Raw genomic sequence first — 20353 nt, forward strand, 5'->3', positions numbered from 1 at the left:
GCTGATACAGGAAGTACAGGGACGCTGAGGCTGATGCAGGAAGTACAGGGATGCTGACGCTGATACAGGAAGTACAGCGTCGCTGAGGCTGATACAGGAAGTATAAGGATGCTGAGACTCATGTCGACGAGTGAAAAACAGTTTTCTGGGATGAAACAGACATTCCCATCACATGTCCACTGTTGTTTGTATTTCTCTGGCACATGGAGAATTACTACTTAACTCACTTCCAGAGAACAAAAATAAAGTCATACTTAAAAAATAAAGATGAAAGTGCAGTGTCAAAGGGAAGCAGAGAACAACCCAAGGAAAACTAATAGAGTATGGCAAGGGGTCAAAATCATGGGTGACTTGTGTACAGGAAGGAAGAGGAAAAAGAAAGACGATGATGACCTGGAAAGAATCACTTCTTCATGTGACAAGTTTGAATCTCCTGGAAAGAGAGACAGTTTAAAGTTTGTATTATTTTCATAGCACTCAACTACTTATAAAGTAAAAGGACTAACAGTAGTGGTGACTTATGGTAGGAGGCAACCTAGTTCCTAGGTTGGTCATATTGCTGATTTGAAGCACTTTACCAAATACAACAACATATTATGATCAAAATGCTTGCAGGTGGTTTTTATGGCGTGTGAGGTCATTGCAACCAAATGTACTCCTCCAAGAAGTGACTGGAGCCTCTAAGAGTCTATTAGGTATCTGCTAACAGCAAAAGAATTGACAAAATAGATGTTTAGTGAGACCTAGTATGGATTGAGGGGACAAAATCTAACAAACTTTAGGAATAGTGTGGGAAATAATAGAATTAACTTTTCTTATATTATGACATTGTATTCTTATTACTATTATCAGTATTAATTCAATAACATGACAGTTATCAATAACATGAGCTTCTAAGTCTTAGGTCCTCTCACATGACTGAACCTTTTGATTAGGAGCACTTATCACCATAGTCTTAGTTGCTTTAGTGTTTGGTGGCTTTAGATAGTAGAGATGCTGAGAAAAAGGCAAAAGAATAAATGCTCAAAAGAATTCAGAAGACTGGACAGAGGCCGTAGGGGGATGAGGAAACAAACAAGAAGACAGAGCGAATGAAGGGGCTGGAAGAAATAATTCTTTCATGACAGTTGGTGTAATTAACTGAATTTCTTGACTGGTGTGTTCTCATATTAAGGCATGTGTATCCCTCATTCATTCTTTGGGTGGTACAGGACCTGCCTGGACTCCAAAGTGGACAAGGGGAGTAGTGCATCCCTTGAGCTAGACCTGCTTGTAATGTCACTAAAACTCTCTACTAAGGTGGCAAATGCTGTTGTTAAGAGAACCTGGGTCTAAAGAGTCCTGGTCTAACCTCCTGAATTATTGATGTGGAACAAATCATCATGATAAGTCTTCCATCCTCTTCTAAGTGAGGAACTGAATGAAGCGAATAATATGTATCTCCAAGAATGTTCGTGTATTGAAATGATATATGTAAAGTGTGGAGTTTAGATGTGATTTCTCTTGAATAAGAAGAAATGATGTGCATAAGAAGAAGGATGTCAGTGATAAATGGACACCAGAGATTAAATGTCTAGATGTATGGAAGTAAATATGTATAAAAGGGGACTGAAGAGTTGGTTCAGCAGTTCAGAACACTGACTACTCTTGTAGAGTACCTCAGTCCAGTTCCCAGCACCCACGTGGTGGCTCACACCCATCTGTAACTCCAGTTTCAGGGGATCTACTACCCTCTTCTGTACTAAGCCAGTGAAGTGCTGCACAATGTGGTACACATACATTCAGGCAGGCAAAACATTGAAGTTTTTTTTTTTTAATGTATAAAAAAGACACTCTAGACTCTAGAGTCCAAAGGAGTGGCCTAAATACTGGAATGTTGAAGTCTTCCTTACCAACCTTTTAATTGATGTTCCTGTCAGAATTACAAAGGGGTGGTGGTTGTAGAGATGGCTCAGCAGCTAAAGGCACTTGCAATGCGAGTTTATTACCTGAGTTCAATCCCTCAGGTAAAGGGGGAAGGATAGAACTTGACTCTGCAAAGCTGTCCTCAGACCACATGTACATCTGCACTCAGATATCACAAAAGAAAAAATCCAGAAGGCAGAGTTTATTACACAGTGTATACATGTATTGAAACAACACACAATACCCTAAAACTAGGACAATTTTATATCAATTATTTTTATCTCAGTTTGGCAAATTTATTCTGATTTATAATTTATATTACTAGGAGTAGCTTATTTGGCCAAAGGTATCACACTGTTAAAACCTATATTATCATAGGCTATTGAATGAGTGTTTTTAGTTTAAATGCTACATAAGTTTTCTTTTATTGGTTATGACTGCTAAATATAGCATTTTAGATGTAGAAGTTAGTAGAAGACATTGTCTCCTGAACACTCTTTTAAAAAATGATATATTCAAGGTTCAAAAACCCTCCACTTTTTATGATAGGGTGATTCCTGATGCCAGGAATCTCCCCCTTTCTAATTTTCATCTCTAATGGATATAGTTTCTCATTTCTCCTTGTGAGTGGAGAAGTTGGCCTTGAAGAAGACAGGGAGAAGTATTATGTCCCCAAGAAAAGCCAGAGGCTTTATAGACTGAAAGCCATTGACTCAAACCCAACCTAGGATACTATAGAAGGGAATTATTTAAACAGAGCTAACATGATAGATTTCAAGAACTTCTGGGATTAGAGATACATTCAACTTGTCTAAGTCAATATCCCCAAATTGAAGAAGAAGAAGAAGAAGAAGAAGAAGAAGAAGAAGAAGAAGAAGAAGAAGAAGAAGAAGAAGAAGAAGAAGAACTGAAATCTGTGGATTCCAAGCATTTCAGATATACCCTACCCAGTCTTGTCACTGTGCCTGCCTACCTACATGTCCAACTTAACATCCCTGAATCTGTGAAAATAAAGTGGGCTGCAGTCGGCCAGCCTGTGAGGGATGAAACTGTGTGTAAAGTCATTCTCGCTAGCATTAATTCACTTCCGCCCATAGCTCCCGTTGGAAGCATGATCATACTTCTGAGATTCCAGAGTCTGTAAAGTGACTCCACCTCGTGTCCTGAGACCTCAGCTCCAAAAGACGTGTGAATTGCGGCACTTGTGCTTCTGTTGGTCCTGACTGCAGTACCATGCCCACTTTAGTTTATTCTCTGGAATGGATAAGCGCACACAGATTTGTCCAAGCTTCTCGGATATTTTACGAACCACACCATCGGAACATAAGGAACCACAAAACCTTGTTTTGTTATGAATGCTCTTGAAATCATGTGGCCCTTTATACGTGCCAACACGACAGCTATGGACAACACACCTTGTATTCGGTGATTTTCAAAGAAAAAGATCTCTCTTTTTTTTTCTTTCCGGGGGTATTGGCAATATCAGTCTCACCCGACGTTTATTTATCTCTGCTGATTTGTTCATCACCTCCCAGCCCATTGCCCAAACTCACTGGCCCACACCAGTGGGTCTCTTTAGGAGACAGCCGTGGACTCCCCTCCCTGTATCTCCTAACACTCACTCGCCAACTTCCTCACTGTGGTAATAAGCTTTTCCTCCGTGCTCACCCAGCTCTTGCTGAGGTGCCCAGTGGTGTCGTTCACAGCTTATTGAAAACCGAAAATCATATCCTCAGGGGGGCGGGCTGCGGGCCTGGAAGGGGAAAAATACACTCCCTGGCTGGGAATTTTCTTCAGCATTGAGGGCTGCTCAAACCCTTGCGAGGAGACTGGGGAATTTCCCCCGTCTTCCCCCCACCGCGGCACCCAGGCTGAGGCTGAGCTGTAGAGAGAGGTGCAGTTCTGGAGGGTTTGCCTCTTCAGCCGCTGGGAGGCCTCTGCACTCCGTTCCCCGGCGCCTGGCTGCGATTACTCACTGGAGCAGCAGCACCAGCCTTCCACCAGGGAGCCCGAGCTCCCGCCCTCCTCCCCCATCTGCAGCCTGCTGGCTCCCTCTCTCCCTCTGTCTCTCTCTCTCTCTCTCCCTTTCTCTCCCTCTCCTATCGCAGCACAATGAAAGCCTGTGTTTCGCCGTGAGTCCGAGGAGCGGGAGCCGGTGTCAGAAAAGCACTCGGAACAGACCTGAAAGAGAAAGGAAAATACAAGCTACTTTTTTCTTCTTTTCCCCCCCATCTATAAAGCGAAGCATTACAAGAGATAGAGCCACATTGCCTATGGGAGTCCAGACCCTGTGAGCCACTGGCCGGGAAAGGAATGTACGAAAGTGGACAGAAAAGTGGCTGGATATGACTCGGTGCAATTTGCTGGAAGTTTGTAAGTTTGACCATCGTTTGTAAATTACTCTCGGAAGACTTTGTCTCTCTTGATAATGTATTAGAATAGAACTTGGGGGCGAGGGATAAAAACGTAAGTGGGAAAGGGGAAGAAACGTGTTGAAGGAGCTTTCTCAGTAGCCAGCCACTTCAGAGTGCTTTCATTTAAAACTAAGCAACCTAAGAGGGAATCGGGATTTTTGCCGGTGATTGGATTAGTTTGAAGAAAAGAGCATGGTCCTGAAGTCCAATTACAGACGTTGTTAAGACTGAAAAGCTGTCTCCTTTGGGGAGAAGACTACATTCTACCGTGCCCCCCAGGAGGACACCGGAGGGAGAGAAAGGGACGGAGAAACCAAGACAGTCTGCCTTGATTTCCTACACTTCGAACATGACTTCCGAAGCCCCGGGAAACAGCCCTGTTGTTTGTTTTCTAACCTGAGCAGAAGTGAAGGTTGCTGGTTACAGAGCCCAGGCTAGAAATGTGTTTCTCTGCAGAAACACCCCCATAAATAATTTTCTGAAGCAACTTGGTGAGGGGGAGGCCGGGCCTCGGTTAATGACCCTTTTGATTCCTTTGGCTATGCGTTTCTGTCTCTTTCTTGATGATCCCTGAATTCTTGAACTATCCCCCAGACTTTGTGTTTACAAAGTACCTGGAGGCTCTTGTCAGCCTGGTGGGGGAGAAAAAGATCTACAACTCTCTCGAACTTCTCCTGAGCTGTCAAATGCAATTAGAGTAAGTTGATCAGGGTTTGTTTCTAACTTCCCCTCTCCAATTGGTTTCTAATCTTTCTCCCTACCCTCTTGCTACTCGCTCCCCTCCCCCACACCTCCTCCACTATCTCCCCACCCTCTGAAGACCTTTATTCATGTGGCCCTGAACACTGAAACCAGCTTTGCCTGCGATACTCAGCCCCAGACTCTTGCACCTCATCATCCCAGAAGCAGTAATCATTGTGTCCAACAAGATGGGGGACACAGCGCCCCCGCAGGCCCCCGCAGGAGGTTTGGGGGGGGCTTCTGGGGCGGGGCTCCTTGGAGGGGGCTCAGTCACCCCTAGAGTGCACAGTGCTATTGTGGAACGCCTGCGGGCTCGCATTGCTGTCTGCCGACAGCACCACCTAAGCTGTGAAGGACGCTATGAACGTGGTAGAGCTGAGAGCTCAGACCGAGAAAGGGAAAGCACTATGCAGCTTCTCAGCCTGGTCCAGCATGGCCAGGGGGCAAGGAAGGCTAACAAACATGCCAAGGCTACAGCCACAACTGCCAGCACCACAGCCCCTGCACCGCCCCCTGCTGCCCCTTCTGTGGCCTCCCAGGCAGCAGCCACAGCCCCACCACCTCCACCAGACTACCACCATCACCACCAGCAGCACCGGCTGACCAGTAATGATAATGGTGGGATAAACAGAGAGCAGCAACCACCAGCTTCGACCCCCGGGGACCAGCGCAACTCAGCCCTGCTTGCGGTAAGGCACCTGGTTTTCTCCTATGATTGTGGCTTTGGCCCTGTGGCCTCTCGCGAAGCTGATGGTTGTCTTGGCATCATGGGGAATGAATGGCCATGAAGATGGCCAATAGATCAGTCTCTCAAAGGCAGCAGGGTGTGCATGTGTGGTTGTATAAACTCTTACTGTTAAAGTCACTGGTGCTCATTGTCATTGTCCTACACTGAAGGGTATCCCTTACCAGGTAAGAGCCTGGGTTCTCCAGAGGCTCAAAGGGTCCACAGTTTGTGAAAGTAGAACTTACAGCTGAGAAACCCTCGAGAACCCTCCGGCTTAGCATGTTGGCTCTTGTCAGGCCCAGCAAGACATTCTTAACTTAGTTCAGTTGACCTGTTCGCTTTGCCCCATCGTTCATCCCCTCTGAAGGGCCCTGTCTGTAGCTGACATCCCATCACAGAGTGTCCCCACAGTAAGAGACATGAGGGAACTCTCAGACACACTACTGAAGGCAGGAATGCTCAGTATGAGAACTACCAGGATCCTTGTAGGCTCCCTAGCCCAGGCCCAATCCAGTCTTTTTTTTCTGGACCCCCCAATAAAGCAGCATTATCTCCCAGAACTCCCAGAAGGCCCTGAGAGCTTTTTTCTATGGTTCTAGGAACCACCTTGTCCTCAGTTCCTCCTGGTGACGACACAGTTGGGTCCGGGAGCCTGAGTAATTTTCTGCCTGGAAGTGCTTCCTCAGAGGCACAGTGACACCCCACCCAGAGGGAAAAGCCTTGAGTCATTGGTTCTCTGTTGTCAGTCTTGGTCAGGTGACCCACTGCCTGTGGTATTCTGGCTTCCCCCAAACTGCTCTGCCATTAGTCTTGCAGTCAAAGTTGGAACCCAGTCCTGTACCCCGCAGGCTCCTCCCACTGGGCCCCTGAAGCCCTGTGACTGGAGGGACAACCATAGCCTAAAACCAGCCTGATGGAAGGCAGAGGTGGGAAGCAGCCATGGGAGCCCCAGAAAACCCTAAGGAAGGCTGGTGCTTAGGAACTCCTGAGGGAGGAGGGGGCCTGTTGCTACTTCTTCCTGGCTGCTGGCCCCCTGCTCTTCATCTGTGGTGATTCCCATGGTTCCTGGAAAACTCTGGGGACTGAGACACTGCTCTTCCCGTACAGGGCACACATTTTTCTTGGTCTGCTTAGAGCTGTGATTCTGCCCGCCACCCCCCACCAGGTCCAAATGAAAGCTAGCTACCCATAGTTACTCTGGCCTGTGCTTTATCCTTGAATGAAATTATTCAGTTTATATCGGACTTTCCAGGCCTATATTCCTCTCTATTCCACCTGTTCCAACCCCACTTCTCCCTGAAATTCCCAGCGAAAGGAAGTTTGTCTCCTGAAAGAGAGATCCCTGGGGGAAAGAAGAGGTTTGTGTGCATGTGCGTGTCACCAGCATCTGTGGCCAAAAGTAACTAAATGCCTTGATTGTCCCCAGTAAATTTATAATCTGTCTGCAAGCCTCCCAATAATGCGGCTTTGTGTGCTTCAGAGTCTCCTGGCAAGTGCTTCTGGGGTGATCCTGAGAGTGAGGCACCCAGGCCAGCCCCAGAGGGAAAGACTGATCCCCGCTCTGGGTGCCAAGCCTAGAGAGAAGCCCACAGGGCAGGCTTGTCCTGTGACGCTCCCTCCCAGCCTCAGCAAGGCAGGCAACATGTCCCCTGCAGCCCTCTTTGGTTTTGCTTCTGTCCATTTGGGAGGGAAGTTGATGTGGTTCCCTTTTGCTGGAGTGTCACAGGACACAAAATGAAACCAACTTTAGGTGGCATTGCCTCAGATGTAGGCCAAGGCAGGCAATGGTGCCTGGCCTGTCTCTACTAAACTGTCTGCAGCTGCAAAAGCTGAAGGTGTTTGCTCTGCCGCCCCTTTCTCGGGGACTCTCTTTTCTCTCTCCCGCCCACCAACCACCTCCTAAAATAGCCCCTGGCTGGAACACCCTCTGTGAGCGTGAGGATGAAGCCCAGGGGTTTGGTGTGAGTTAGGAGAGAAAGGCAGTGCTCAGTCCGCATGCTCACTTCTCCAGAGAGTGGCTGCTCTGATACTCTTTCAGTTATTGGGAATTCCCTCTGTTTTAGCGTCTAAATTTGGTGCTTTGTTCCTTCTAATGTTACTTGGGTCTTTGAGGCAAATTCTGTAGGAAGCTGCTGTCACTGGATGGGGAGAGGCCTGGACATTCAGGAGTCTCATCTAGAGATCTCCCTTGGCTTGGGCATCTCTTGTGTTCAGAGACAATGTTAAAATTTTAGAGGGCTTCTGCTAAGAATGCATGTCAGAATTTTTCCTTAGTTTGATTGTCTATGTCCGCAGGCAGATTTCTGTAGTCTAGATGTGTTGAGTGTAACACTCTGATGTTTATTTGTGTGCTTTAAGTGACCACAAATGCCCTTTGGAGGAAGGAAAAGTATTGATCATCTGAAATCAAATATGTGCATGCGTCTTGGTGAAGTTCCGTAACCAGCATGTGACATGCGCCAATGCCTTGGGCATCGTCGGTACTACCTGCCAAATGACGGTGAACAGATGCTTTCTGTTCTGTGGGATAACGTTGTCTGTGAGGGATGTTCTATGGCAAAGACTATATACTGCCTGGGCTCTTTAATAGCTTGAGTTTGAAGAACAATGCGAGAATAACCTCTAAGTCAGTTCTAATTCTGTCCACTTGAGAGCCTAATTCTGCTGTCCTTACTCAGCCTGTTTCTTCATTTAGCTCCAGTTCAGGGGAAGCCCCACTTCTGCAGAGACTGCGAACCCAAGGCCTCACCGAAAGGTTGAGGTTGTAGGATTCTAAGGAAACTGACCTTTAGCCGCTAACTCATTTTCTGCTATCGTATGTTTGACTCTTTGAATGAGCTGTAAAAACTCAACAACCGCTGGTGCATGGAGCCGTTCGGTTGGCACAGACGTGAAAATTATTTTTTTTTCCCGCTTGTGTGAGACACGCTCTCTTCCTGTACCACAGACCATTTAGGTAGATAACTGGTACCAGGCCGTCTTCAGTCTCAGACATTACCTTCTCTCTAATGTGCCGTGGAGGGATGAACACAGATGAGACCCAGAGCTTGTCTTGGTTTGGGGCCTGCTTGATCGCCAGCCTGTTGGGTGGCTGGGAACAAGGCACTGAGCACTCATCTGTCAAGCAGAGATCAGTTCCTGCGGGAAAGCACTGTCATTAGTGAGTGTTTGGGGGAGAAGGGAAAGAAGACAGAAGCTCCACCATGCTGTTGCTCAGCTCCTAGCATCAAGGGGGAATACTGGCTCCTCTGCGCTTTAGAGAGATCCACTCAGCTTTCACTTGTCTTTTTTAAGTGGTAAAATAGCTTGTATTGTAAACAGAGGGATTGGGCTTGCAAACTCAGGGCTGTCAAGATAAAACCAAAATAGCTGTATATTTAAGTATCTCCAAAGTCCTAGAGAACACTACTCAAAGTGGGCTATGATGTGAAGTCTTATGTGTCCTTCAAAAGTATCCTTTATACATCTGCACTGGCCCTATAAGCCTTGGCAAGGTGTGTCCCCAGAGTGTCTAAGGGGCATTAGAAAAGTTGTTTACACAAATGATATGGGAAAGTTAAATATTTTGCCAACAGTATTCTAAAATGCCAGTTCTTACTTTCAGAAAGCCAAACCAGTTAAATGATCACCAAGTTCCCAGGCGTTTTCTGAGTTTCCGATTAACCAGCTCCGAATGTGAGAGCTGCCCAAGGCGTGGCGGGCAGGTCTGGAAGTCTGAGACTGGATGTCTACATGACAAATCTCCTCTCAGGGACTCGGAGAAGACTGCTTACATTATTTATTTATGCTGCAATCATCTCCTTACAAGTAGACCTATTTTATTTTGCTTCTCCAGAACAAAGTAATAAAGCAGAATTCTCAGCTCCCCAGGGCCTTTCCACCTCAATCAAAGAAGTGTAAGGCAAAGGTTCCAGTGGAGGGTTCGCTGCACTTGCAAACGTTGTCAGGAAGCTTGCACTGGTGACAGGGTGAGGTCACACACATGCGGGTGCTCTGTGCTTTCTGTAGGAATTATTTGCTTTCTTTGAAATAATGTTGTTATTAAGTACTATTCATCAACATTTTTCAATCTTAAACTTTACTGTCTATGGCTTCCCTCTACGTCTACTCAGTTTTAATCACTATGGCATTAACCGGGGGCTTTCAGATATTCTTAGACACGGCGATTAAATATCACTAGTGGTGCGACAATGACTGGTTGTTTTCTAAATTGTATTGTTTACTTTGATTCTTAGCACTGTTATTTCATTTAAGAAAAAAAAAAAACCTAGTAGCAAATTTGAAAATTAAGAAATAACCACCCAGTTTTGCTCTATGTGTGCAGACCAAGCCTTTCTGGGCAGTTTCTATGGACTCCCCCCTCCTTATGCCAGCCCCTTGCCTGTGTTCAACATCCGCAGACAAGGCCATCCATGTTTAATGAAAACAACTCTCAATTCCTCCTCCATTTTCATGCTAATTTCCTTCAGACTCCAGCAAGCTCTGTGGGAGAATAAAGGAGATGTGATATGCTACAAACATAGCCCGTGCTGCCCACAGTCCAATGGAGAAATCACCCCCTGCACAGCGAAATAACAGTAGAAGTTCCTAGCCTTCAGGATGGCCTAAAACTGACACAGAAAGTTAAAGGGAGAGGGAAGCAAATTTCTATAAAGACTCAAAGTCCCCAGGGAGCTCTTCCCATGTTTACACCACACCCACCAAACCAGGTCGGATGGGTGATGTTTGTCCTGTGTTAGAAACAAGGAAACTAATACTAAGATGGGCATGATAGCTCATGCTTGTAATTCCAGCACCCAGAGGCAAAGGCAGGAGGGTTATGAGTTTGAAGCCAACCTGAGCTACATAATAAGTTCTAGTCTAGGCTGAATATGAAACAGTGTGAAACTTTCTCTTGAAAGACCAACAAAAAAACAGACCAGGCAGAAGCAGAGGCCTGCAGGTTTCTGTGAGTTCAAGGCTAGCTTGGTTTGCATAGAGCGTTCCAGGCCAGTAAATACAGTATTAAACAAAACAGCATGGTACCGAGCACAATACGTAAATGAAACCAGAGTACTGTTAGTGGGGAGAAAGAGATTCGAATCTAGGCAGGGAAAATCTTATAAAGAATATGGATCACCTCAGGCCTGAAAGGGGCGAAGACACTAAGGGTGAGGTGAGGGTGTGGCCTGCAGGCACACGTGTGGAAGTTAAAGGTTTAGGGATAGAACAGAGAATAGTATGGTGGGGTAAGCAGCGAGGTGGAAATGCAGGGTTAGGTTCAGACGCATTCTTAAAATGCTGGCATTCTCACAAAAGCAAATCAAAAGCCCAGGTCAAATAGGGAGCCAGGAAAAAGCAGAGGAGCCCAGAGCTATGAAGCAATAGTAATCCTTCATATACTTGAAGACAAGTATTGCCCCTCCCTCCAGCAGCCTCTTCTCAGGGCACTTCGAGTTCCCAAGGCTGCTCAGTGTTTTGTTGTTTACACGCTTCCCCATTCATGGTGAGTTATATACAGCATGACATGGCCTTTGGTGCTGAGAGCAGAGGGCTTTAGAAGCACACTGGCTAGAAAGGGAAGAGAAACTGAAAGGAATTGAGCTATAGCTCCACCCCCGTCCAGACTTCTTGCCTCCAGTTGCAAGCAAGGTTTGCCCTGTTGATGTAATGAGCTCTCTCGGTGAGCAGAATTCCTTGAGCATCTGAGTTGTCCTGCACCCTGGTTTGGAAATGTCTTGTCCTTTAAAAGAAGCATGAGAAAAACTTTACAGAACACTCTGGTTATGGATAATATTTGAAATGTGCTTGTTTCTAATACAGATAGGCAACTGACCTTTAGGTACCTTAGAGTTCAACAGAAACTAGTGACCTCCAGAATACAGAAGAAAGCCACCACTACCACCACCAACAACCCCCTCCATATCTTCTCACACTCCCCCATCCCCTCTCTCTGCTTCACGTCAGAAGGCTGTGCTATGTGAGCTACTCACAGCTAATGTTCTGTCCTTCTACCATCTTTGACATTTCTGCCTGTCCGTAAGGGGCCAATGGAAACAATCATGACTTGAAGAGAAAAGTTTACATATACTGTAAGGACTCAAGAAGGCCAGAGCCCAGCACAACCAGTCAAGACACTGAAGGAGCAGCTGTGAAAATGAGGCAGTCTCAGTACTCACACATGCCACACTTCGTGGTTCTTCATGGTTTGAGCACAGGTTTAGAAATCATACATCAGAATGTGGGCCTGGTGGTTTTTAGAGTTTGAGGCAATGATTCAGTATTCTGAGTGTGCATATTGCTAGGCTTACATAAATGATCAATTTGGGACCGTCTTTTCCCCCTTAGAGCTTATTAGAGGTGCATGGATGGAAATCAAATGTTGAAACTGGATTACCAAAGGAGGTAAGTTAGCAGAGCAATTAAAAGGGGTAAGACTTTTTATCCCTGGGATCTGGGATAAACGACCAGGTTTAAGTCAGCACTCAACCATGTAATAACTGTGTCTTCCTGGTGAAGTCACTTAAATTCCCCCGCCTCTGTTTCCTTAGAAATGATGGTGGTAGAACTAATTTCCTACAGTTTTTCACTAAATGAACCAAATACCTAGCACCGTGTAGATGCTCAGTGAACTATAGTTATTATTACTTACGTGAGAAATGACATGCTTGAACGACCTAGCCTGAGTTTCCCTGTCTGGAAGTACATTAGACATTCATTGCAAGGCGTGGCTTTTCTCATCAATGTTTACTGAGAAGAGTTAGTGCAGGGTTCTACATTATTTAACTTTCCTCCATGATTTAGTTTGCTATCTTCTGGGACCCATTTACATCTCGGTAGAGTATCCTTGTTGAGCTGTTGAGAACAAGATGAAACAATATGTCTTCCTATCCTATCAACAAATCCAGTCTGGAACCTGACTGGATTACCTTCATGACTGTGGACTTCTTGAATGCATTCTGAACCTTCACCCTACCTGTGGAATGTGTGCTTAGTAAGTGAGTTATTTAAATTATCTACCAAGGTGTTGAATTCTTTGAAGGGACTAGCCTCAACAATTAACTCAATTTTTATCTATTGGCAGTTCTTAGCTAAAACAGAGTTTCCTTGGAGAGAAATAACAAAGAAAAGAATGGTCCCTGCTCTTTTCTTTGGTGGATGATACTTGTGCAAGAATCATGTTTGCTTATCTATCTATCTATCTATCTATCTATCTATCTATCTATCTATCTATCTATCTATCTATGAATCTATCTATGAATCTATCATCTATCTATCTATGAATCTATCTATCTATGAATCTATCTATGAATCTATCTATCTATGACTCTATCTATGAATCTATGAATCTATCTATGAATCTATCATCTATGTATCTATCTATCTATCTATCTATCTATCTATCTATCATCTATGAATCTATCTATCTATGAATCTATCTATCTATGAATCTATCTATGAATATATCTATCTATGACTATCTATGAATCTATGAATCTATCTATGAATCTATCATCTATCTATCTATCTATGAATCTATCTATCTATAAATCTATCTATCTATGACTCTATCTATGAATCTATCTATCTATCTATCTATCTATCTATCTAATCTATCTTCTTTGAATTTTTTTGTTTTTCTCTCATATATTACATCCTAACTGTAGTTTCCCCTCCCACCACTCTTCCCAGCACCTCCTCTTTGCCCCAGATCCGCTGGTCCTCCTGTTTCCCTTTTTTTTTTTTTTAAAAAAAAAAAAAGCAAGCCCCCAGGATTATCAACTGAACACAGCATCACAAGTCACAATAGGACTGGACAAAAGCCCTCATATCAAGGCTGGCCGAGTCAACCCAGCAGGACAACAGAGTCCCAAGTGCAGGCAAAAGAGACACCTCCACTCCCACTGTTAGGAGTCCCACAAGAGAACCAAGCTACCAACCTTACTGTGTCTGCGGAGAACCTAGCTCTGACCCATGCAGACTTCGTGTTTAGTCCTTCCGTCTCTGAGAGCCCCTGTGAGCCCTGCTTAGTTGATTCTACAAACCTTGTTCTCATGCTCTTGTGGTACCCTCGACATAGGTTCTAACTCAAAGAATACTGTCAAAATTGTGTTTCTTGATCTGTTTGTTCCTGTCATTTGAGATTCCAGTTCTCTATCTCAAAGATAATGAGTCTTACAAAATGTAACATCAAACTCATGTGAGTTTTCTTTTCTTTTAGTCTCATTTTTAGACTTTTTCCTGAGTCATTCTGACAGCTTCCTACGGGATACAGAACCATTGACACTGTTGCTTTCAAAGGTCTCTTCTGCCAGGAACACGACTAAGTTGCATTAGTGGACCTTACCCAGCACACCAATAGCTCCCACCATGGAGAGCCCAGGGCATTGAAGGCCTTGGTCTTCAGCACTACTTTCAGGAACTCCTGATGGGTTTGAGCAGAAAGCTAATTTAAAAAAAAAAAAGCCAAGGCTGGGGAGATGGCTCGGTTGATTAGGTGCTCACTGCACAATGTGAAGACCTGGGTTAAGGCCCAGCACTCACATGAAAAGCCCAGGGTGGTGGCTCACACTTGCAGTTCTCATGCTGAGGGTGTAGAGACAGGAGAATCCCAAGGATTCGCTGACCAGCTCTCCAGCTCACTTGGTGAGCTCCAGCGGGAAACAAGATAGATGGCTTCTGAGGAATTACACCAGAGGCTCATCTCCACACACACGTAACCTGCACACATTCGTGTGCACCCTCACAAGCACACACCCATCCAGACTCACATGAAGTTAAAGCAACAGTCTTCTAACAGACACCAGGAAACATAGAGTATTATCTCAAAGTCATGTTACCCAAGTAGGATTAAGGGAGTAGGGCTTTGCCGGATCAGTATATATGCATGGGTCTTTGGGGTGATGATTGTTATACTTAGGTATAACTTGTTCCTTTCTGGGGCTCTCTAGAATCCAGATCATATAACAATTAAAGTGTTCTTTGGATGAGCAGCTGAGAGAACAATTGTTTTATTATGGCCACAGTTCACCTCAGTGTTAAACCAGCTATGCTCTGCTTTCTAATTGCCACACTGCGCCGTGTAGCGCCGAGACAGCAAGGCTGCTGCTGCTGCTGTTATGCATGCAGTTGTCTTACAGCAGCATGGGGAATGCCCAAAATGCAGACATGAGCAGCAGCCCTCCCAACAAAGCAACAGAAGCGACAGCTTAGTAAAGTTTGGGTCGAAATCCCCAGCATTGTACCAAAGAGTGCTTCCTTTGCTGGCTTAGATTCTCTGCATGTGGATCTGTTTGCAAGCTCCGTCCCCCAGAGAGAAAGTCTGAGCTGTCTTTGTGCTAAATTAAACATTGGTCTTCTCCTTGGGAACCTGATCTTCCATAGGCCAGGCAACAATATCTTTCTGAGAGAGCCCCAGCCAAGCATTTCCCGCAGGAGCACACTGGCTGGGGAGCCTTTTCACTCGCCATCTTCTTAGTTCGCGTGTGAGTGTAGTGCAGGGCAGTTGTTTTGTCTAACTAGATCCAGAGGCCCTCAGAGCAGACGCGCACTGTAATCCCTGCTATAAGGCTGTCGTACGCTGCTTAACATATAATAAATGAAAATGGCTAGAGTGGCAGCCAGATTATTCAGGATTACATGTTCACATGGGAAGGAGTTTCCTTACCCCATCCTCTAAATCCTGTGCTCTCAGCATGGGAGGGAGTGTGTCATAAACAGAAGCCATCTCCTTCCCGCTTTATCTCATTTCCATCCTGCCTGTCCCCCTAGAGAGCTAGTTTATGCTGCTCTAAAAATAGGCCACGCTTCCACAATTTATAGACCTGTATGAGCCTGCAGAGAGAAAACAGACAAAACTCTCTTTTCATAGATGAAGAAATTAAAGCTCATTAAGACACAAAACAAACAAACAACAACATTAGAGCTAGGGGAAGTGCACAGGGATTTTCACATCTGTTCGAGGCTACCCAAAGTGTCATTTATCAAGATAACTTTGTAAGCCTATGGGAACGGTAATAGGAGGACTTTCACATGAACATTAAGATTGTGTTGTAGGATGAGCACGGGTATTAGACTCTTTCTTTAGTTTTTAAATGGTCATTCAACCTCTTCACCATCAAATAGCCCTTTCAAATAGTACGTTCCAACTCATGAAAAGAATGGCTGTTGTTTCCTCCTTTAGATCTTATGTGGCCTCCTGACGTTTTTTAACTAATTATATGTGATAAGACTAGCATCAGGCTACACCCGAGGATGTCCTCCAGGCAGTCCTCTTGGGTTCCAGACCCACACAACTGGACCTGCCTGGAAGCGGGATATCCACAAGCAGAGAAACCAAAGGACCCCTCCTGCAAATGGCTCCACTGTCCTCATGTGACCAACCCCACCTCCATCTCAGCATAACCTGCTGGAAAACCACCCAGCATAACCACCATGCAGAACCATGAGAAATTCTGCTTGGCTGTACTGGGCCACTAAGTTTGAGGTGGTTTATAATGTCGCTAAAGTTGGCTGAAATCTGTGCTGGGAAGCAATGAACGGCAATGACTGCTGGCTTCAGTCATGTTCCTGAGGACACATTACTTACGATAATTGTCCATCCCTCCAAAGGTTGTGGGGTTAAACTAGACAGTACTTGAGGAGGCAACACACAGTTTTCAAGCTCCTGGCACAGACCAACAGACACTGATTTCCCTGCTTTTCATTTTCTCTATTAACCTCCCTTCTTTGACACCCCGCTTTTTTCCTCATGTGTGTCCAAATTCCCCCCAGCCTTCCCCAGGTGACTGTCCTTGGAAGAGCATTTTTCCCACTTCTGGATGACAGCCTTTCGTTCCTCTTTACTAGCAGATTGCCAGCATTCTTGTTACGCTCCAGGGGTCACATCTGCCTTCAGGAGTCTGCTCTTAAAACAGAAAGGGTTAACCTCATAAAGATGTCACTCCTTGTACTATAGTGCTGCCCTTGGGAGCCTCAGAGCGCATAGCAAGTATGTATGGCCGGCGTAATTGCATTCGATCCTTGAGGTCACAGAAGACTTTGTGAGCTGGGACGGCATACAGCGAGGAAACAGATTCCGCCTTTAAACGCATTCTTATAAATTCTCACTTGCTTTTCTGTAGGAAATGGCCCTACGCTGCGTGTCTCGTTTTAGTTCCTCTCTTAACTTCACAACACATGAATAAGCAAATGAGTTGAGGGAGATATCATGGTAGACCTACAGGCTGTGTTTATAAATGAAACAGGAAGAGTCTAGCCTAGGAAGCAGTGCTGAGGTCCTGGATACCAGCTTGCTAGCTGTTGTGCAACTTAATCCTTCATTGCACTGGTATTGACTTTCCTCCTGTTCTTTTTCTTCTTTCAATCATCATCATCATCATCATCATCATCATCATTTTAAAACAAGAAGAACCTGTTGAGTGGCTTGGGTCACCACTGAAGTCTTTTTTGTTATGATACACTTTTTAATACTGCTCCCATATGTGGCTTTTATTTCTTAGACATTAGTATCTCCATAAATAAAACTATTGAGAAATAACAAAAAAAGAGTTAATAAAGATGGGTATGATTTTTTAAAAAAAGTATTGGTAAAGAGAGTCTAAAGTAGCTTTTGTCACACGTTATGGTCATATCAGAAGGGGCAGAAGGCAGCAGTATTCATTTATTAGTACCTGGGGGCAGGGGTAGACAGCATAAGAAACAGGGTAAAGGGAGCAGAGCTTTGTTTAATTTGCTACAAGCTAGAGTCCTGATTATCCAACTCCACACCCACCAACTACACTTGTAGCATTTCTTTGGAGCAAGGGATGCTCCCAAATTGAGTACCACCATGACATGATAGCATGCAGCAAAGAATATAAAACAAAAAGTAATTCCTTCTCAGGAGTTGACGGGTGTTCAACTGCACACATCGGTCCCCCATCTGTTTGTCTCTCCCACATAGACACAGAACAATTGAAAAGTGCAGATTGATGGATGGGATTTTATCCCTGTCACCACTTCATCTTTAAAATAGGTTTCCTCTTTAAAGGGGAACTAGAAAAGAGTCACAGAGAAATTGGCTTGGGGGATGGGATTCAGCTCACTGCAATTTTTTTTTCTTATCACTAAAACCCTAAGCAGAGCATAATCACCTATTTCCCCAGGGCAGCCCTAAGCCCTGAGAACTCAGCTCTGTTTGGGGATTTAATAGAAATGGAAAGAAGAATAAGCAGGATCGGCTCCAATGCACCAACGAAGTAAACATTTCCCCCAAATATTAAATGGAGAGAAATTCTCAACACGCATCTCACCACCTCCCAGAAGCAGCTAGAACACAGCTCTTCAATATCTTTGTAACTCTCCAAATCTTGGGGTCTTCAGATTATGTCTGAGGCTCTAGGTCAGCTGGGTGTATTTTCTTAACAAAGCAAGATGTAACTCGCATGAATGGAAAAGCGTCCTTGCGTTGTGGTTGTCATACTGCTCACTGAAGGGCTTCATTGTCTGTTAAGATGGAGTCATGGAGATATCGACTTTTTCCCCAGTTGCTTCTAAATAGCCTGGAATTTCTTTTGTTAAGATTTTTAGATGAACATATTTTGGTATTATATGCTGTGCAATGGGCCTTTTCTCTCTTGAATCCTAAAGCAATGGATATTAAGTTGCATTTTTTCTCCAACAGATTCTGTCATACCTTTGCTGAAAAAATGCATCCGAAGTCTCAAACACACACACACACACACACAGATATACATGCACACACACACACACACACACACACTCACATACACACACAGGCGTACTGTGCTCAGAACGATTGTTTTTAGTATGTGGACGCGAGTTGGCTATGTGAGCAATTTTCAGAAAAAAAATGAAAACAAACAAGTCAAAAACTATTTAAAAGAAATTGCTGCTGGGTGGTGGTGGTTCATGCCTTTAATCCCAGCACTCAGGAGGCAGAGGCAGGTGGATCTCTGTGAGTTCGAGGCCAGCCTGATCTACAAGAGAGGACAGGTTCCAAAAGCTACAGAGAAACACTGTCTCAAAAAAACCAAAAAAAAAAAAAAAGAAAGAAAGAAAGAAAGAAAGAAAGAAAGAAAGAAATTGCTGCAGAAACAAAAGTATGCTGACTTATAGAAACTAGGAAAGAACTGTGTGATAATAGCCAGAGTGATAGGAATCCATCCTCTCGGCTGACCAGACCTCCACCATCATGGTTCTCTTGGGCAAGTCACCCATGTTGAACCTCGCTCCTTAGTACTCTGCCTGGCTAAATTATTATTGTCATACAGAAGTCACCTCCAGTATCACTTCCTGGGAGGACCTCAATGACTCTCTCAAAAACATAGACACATGGCTAATCTCTGTTCAACTCCTGTGTGCTATATCCTCTTACAGTTTTTATTTTCTTCATAACTTTTACCAAGGAATTTATTTTATCATTATCTGAAACTATCTGAACCCATAGTTTCTTTCTGTGTCTCTTCTCTTTTCCCAATGGGACTATAAACTCCTTGAGACCAGGGGCCATGGCAGTCTTGTTTGCAGTAAGCATCCCAGGCCCTTAAAGTCCTGAAACTATGCAGTAAATATCTGTTGAATCAGTAACCGGATTGCTGGGTTTTAGCCTATAGTTATCATATGTGGCTCTCAGAAATGGGAGAGGAAGAGGAGGAGCAGAGGTTATACAAGGTCCCACGTATTTAATTATGCATTTAACATAGATGTACCTGACACACACACACGAGAGATAGAAAGAGAGAGAGAGAGAGAGAGAGAGAGAGAGAGAGAGAGAGAGAGAGAGAGAGAGGAGAGAGAGAAAGATCTGATTGAAAGATTCAGAGGGTAGATAATGTCTTAAAATTTTTTCAGGTTCAAACTCTACTCTTGTCTCTTATGAGAGGATAGTGTTGGTGTAAGTAAAAGGGTAAATGTGTAGGTGTTTAATACTTATTACATGTTGGGACCTCAGACCAAACATCTCATTGGACACAACTTACTTTATAAGAGAAAGAATTGAAGTAATCCAACCAAGGGACATGGCAAACATAATGTTAGAGTGCACAGAATTTTCTTCCTTAGCTGAAGTAGCTGTTTGAAGACAGATATGGGTCAATTAAAGGAAAGCAAATCTTGGAAACACTCTGGAAAGTAGAGCCACAAGAAAACACCTATCCTAGAGTTCCAAGGTCTCCTTTTGCACAGCAGCTCAGCTCTGGCCGTGTGTCCATCCATCAGGCATCCTGGCCCAGCCTGAGTGCTGCTTTCACCTGTGTGAGTCAAATGCTGGTCTTGATGCCTTGGTACCTTAGTGCTATTGCGCTTTTAATCCCAAGTCACTGGGGTCAAGGACTGAGGAGGAAATGCTGTGCTAAAGAATACCATTCCGCCTTAGATGTGGAAATATTGGGCAGGACGTTGCTCACTAACAGAGTCTCTGTCCAATGTTAAGGAACTGGGTTTCATCTTCAGCATTGAAAAGGAAAAGGAAGGAAGGGCAGGAGCAAGGAAGAAACAGAGGGAGGGAAGGAGGAAGGGAAGAAGAAAGGAAGGAAGGGAGGGAGGGAGGGAGGAAGGGAGGAAGGAAGGAAGGAAGGAAGGAAGG

General features: G+C 44.6%; 1 protein-coding gene across 1 annotated transcript in view; it reads left to right on the forward strand.

Annotated features, from left to right (window-relative positions):
- The first annotated feature begins 4009 nt into the window (after positions 1-4009).
- Maml2 (mastermind like transcriptional coactivator 2) overlaps positions 4010-20353 on the forward strand; it is a 330933-nt gene continuing 314589 nt past the window's right edge. The window contains exon 1 of the mRNA XM_013346103.2: positions 4010-5749. Coding sequence (XP_013201557.2) covers positions 5249-5749 — 501 coding nt within the window. The 5' untranslated portion in view covers positions 4010-5248. The remainder of the gene's footprint in view (positions 5750-20353) is intronic.

The sequence above is a fragment of the Microtus ochrogaster genome, chromosome 5, assembly GCF_000317375.1.
Source record: "Microtus ochrogaster isolate Prairie Vole_2 chromosome 5, MicOch1.0, whole genome shotgun sequence".
Classification (NCBI taxonomy): domain Eukaryota; kingdom Metazoa; phylum Chordata; class Mammalia; order Rodentia; family Cricetidae; genus Microtus; species Microtus ochrogaster.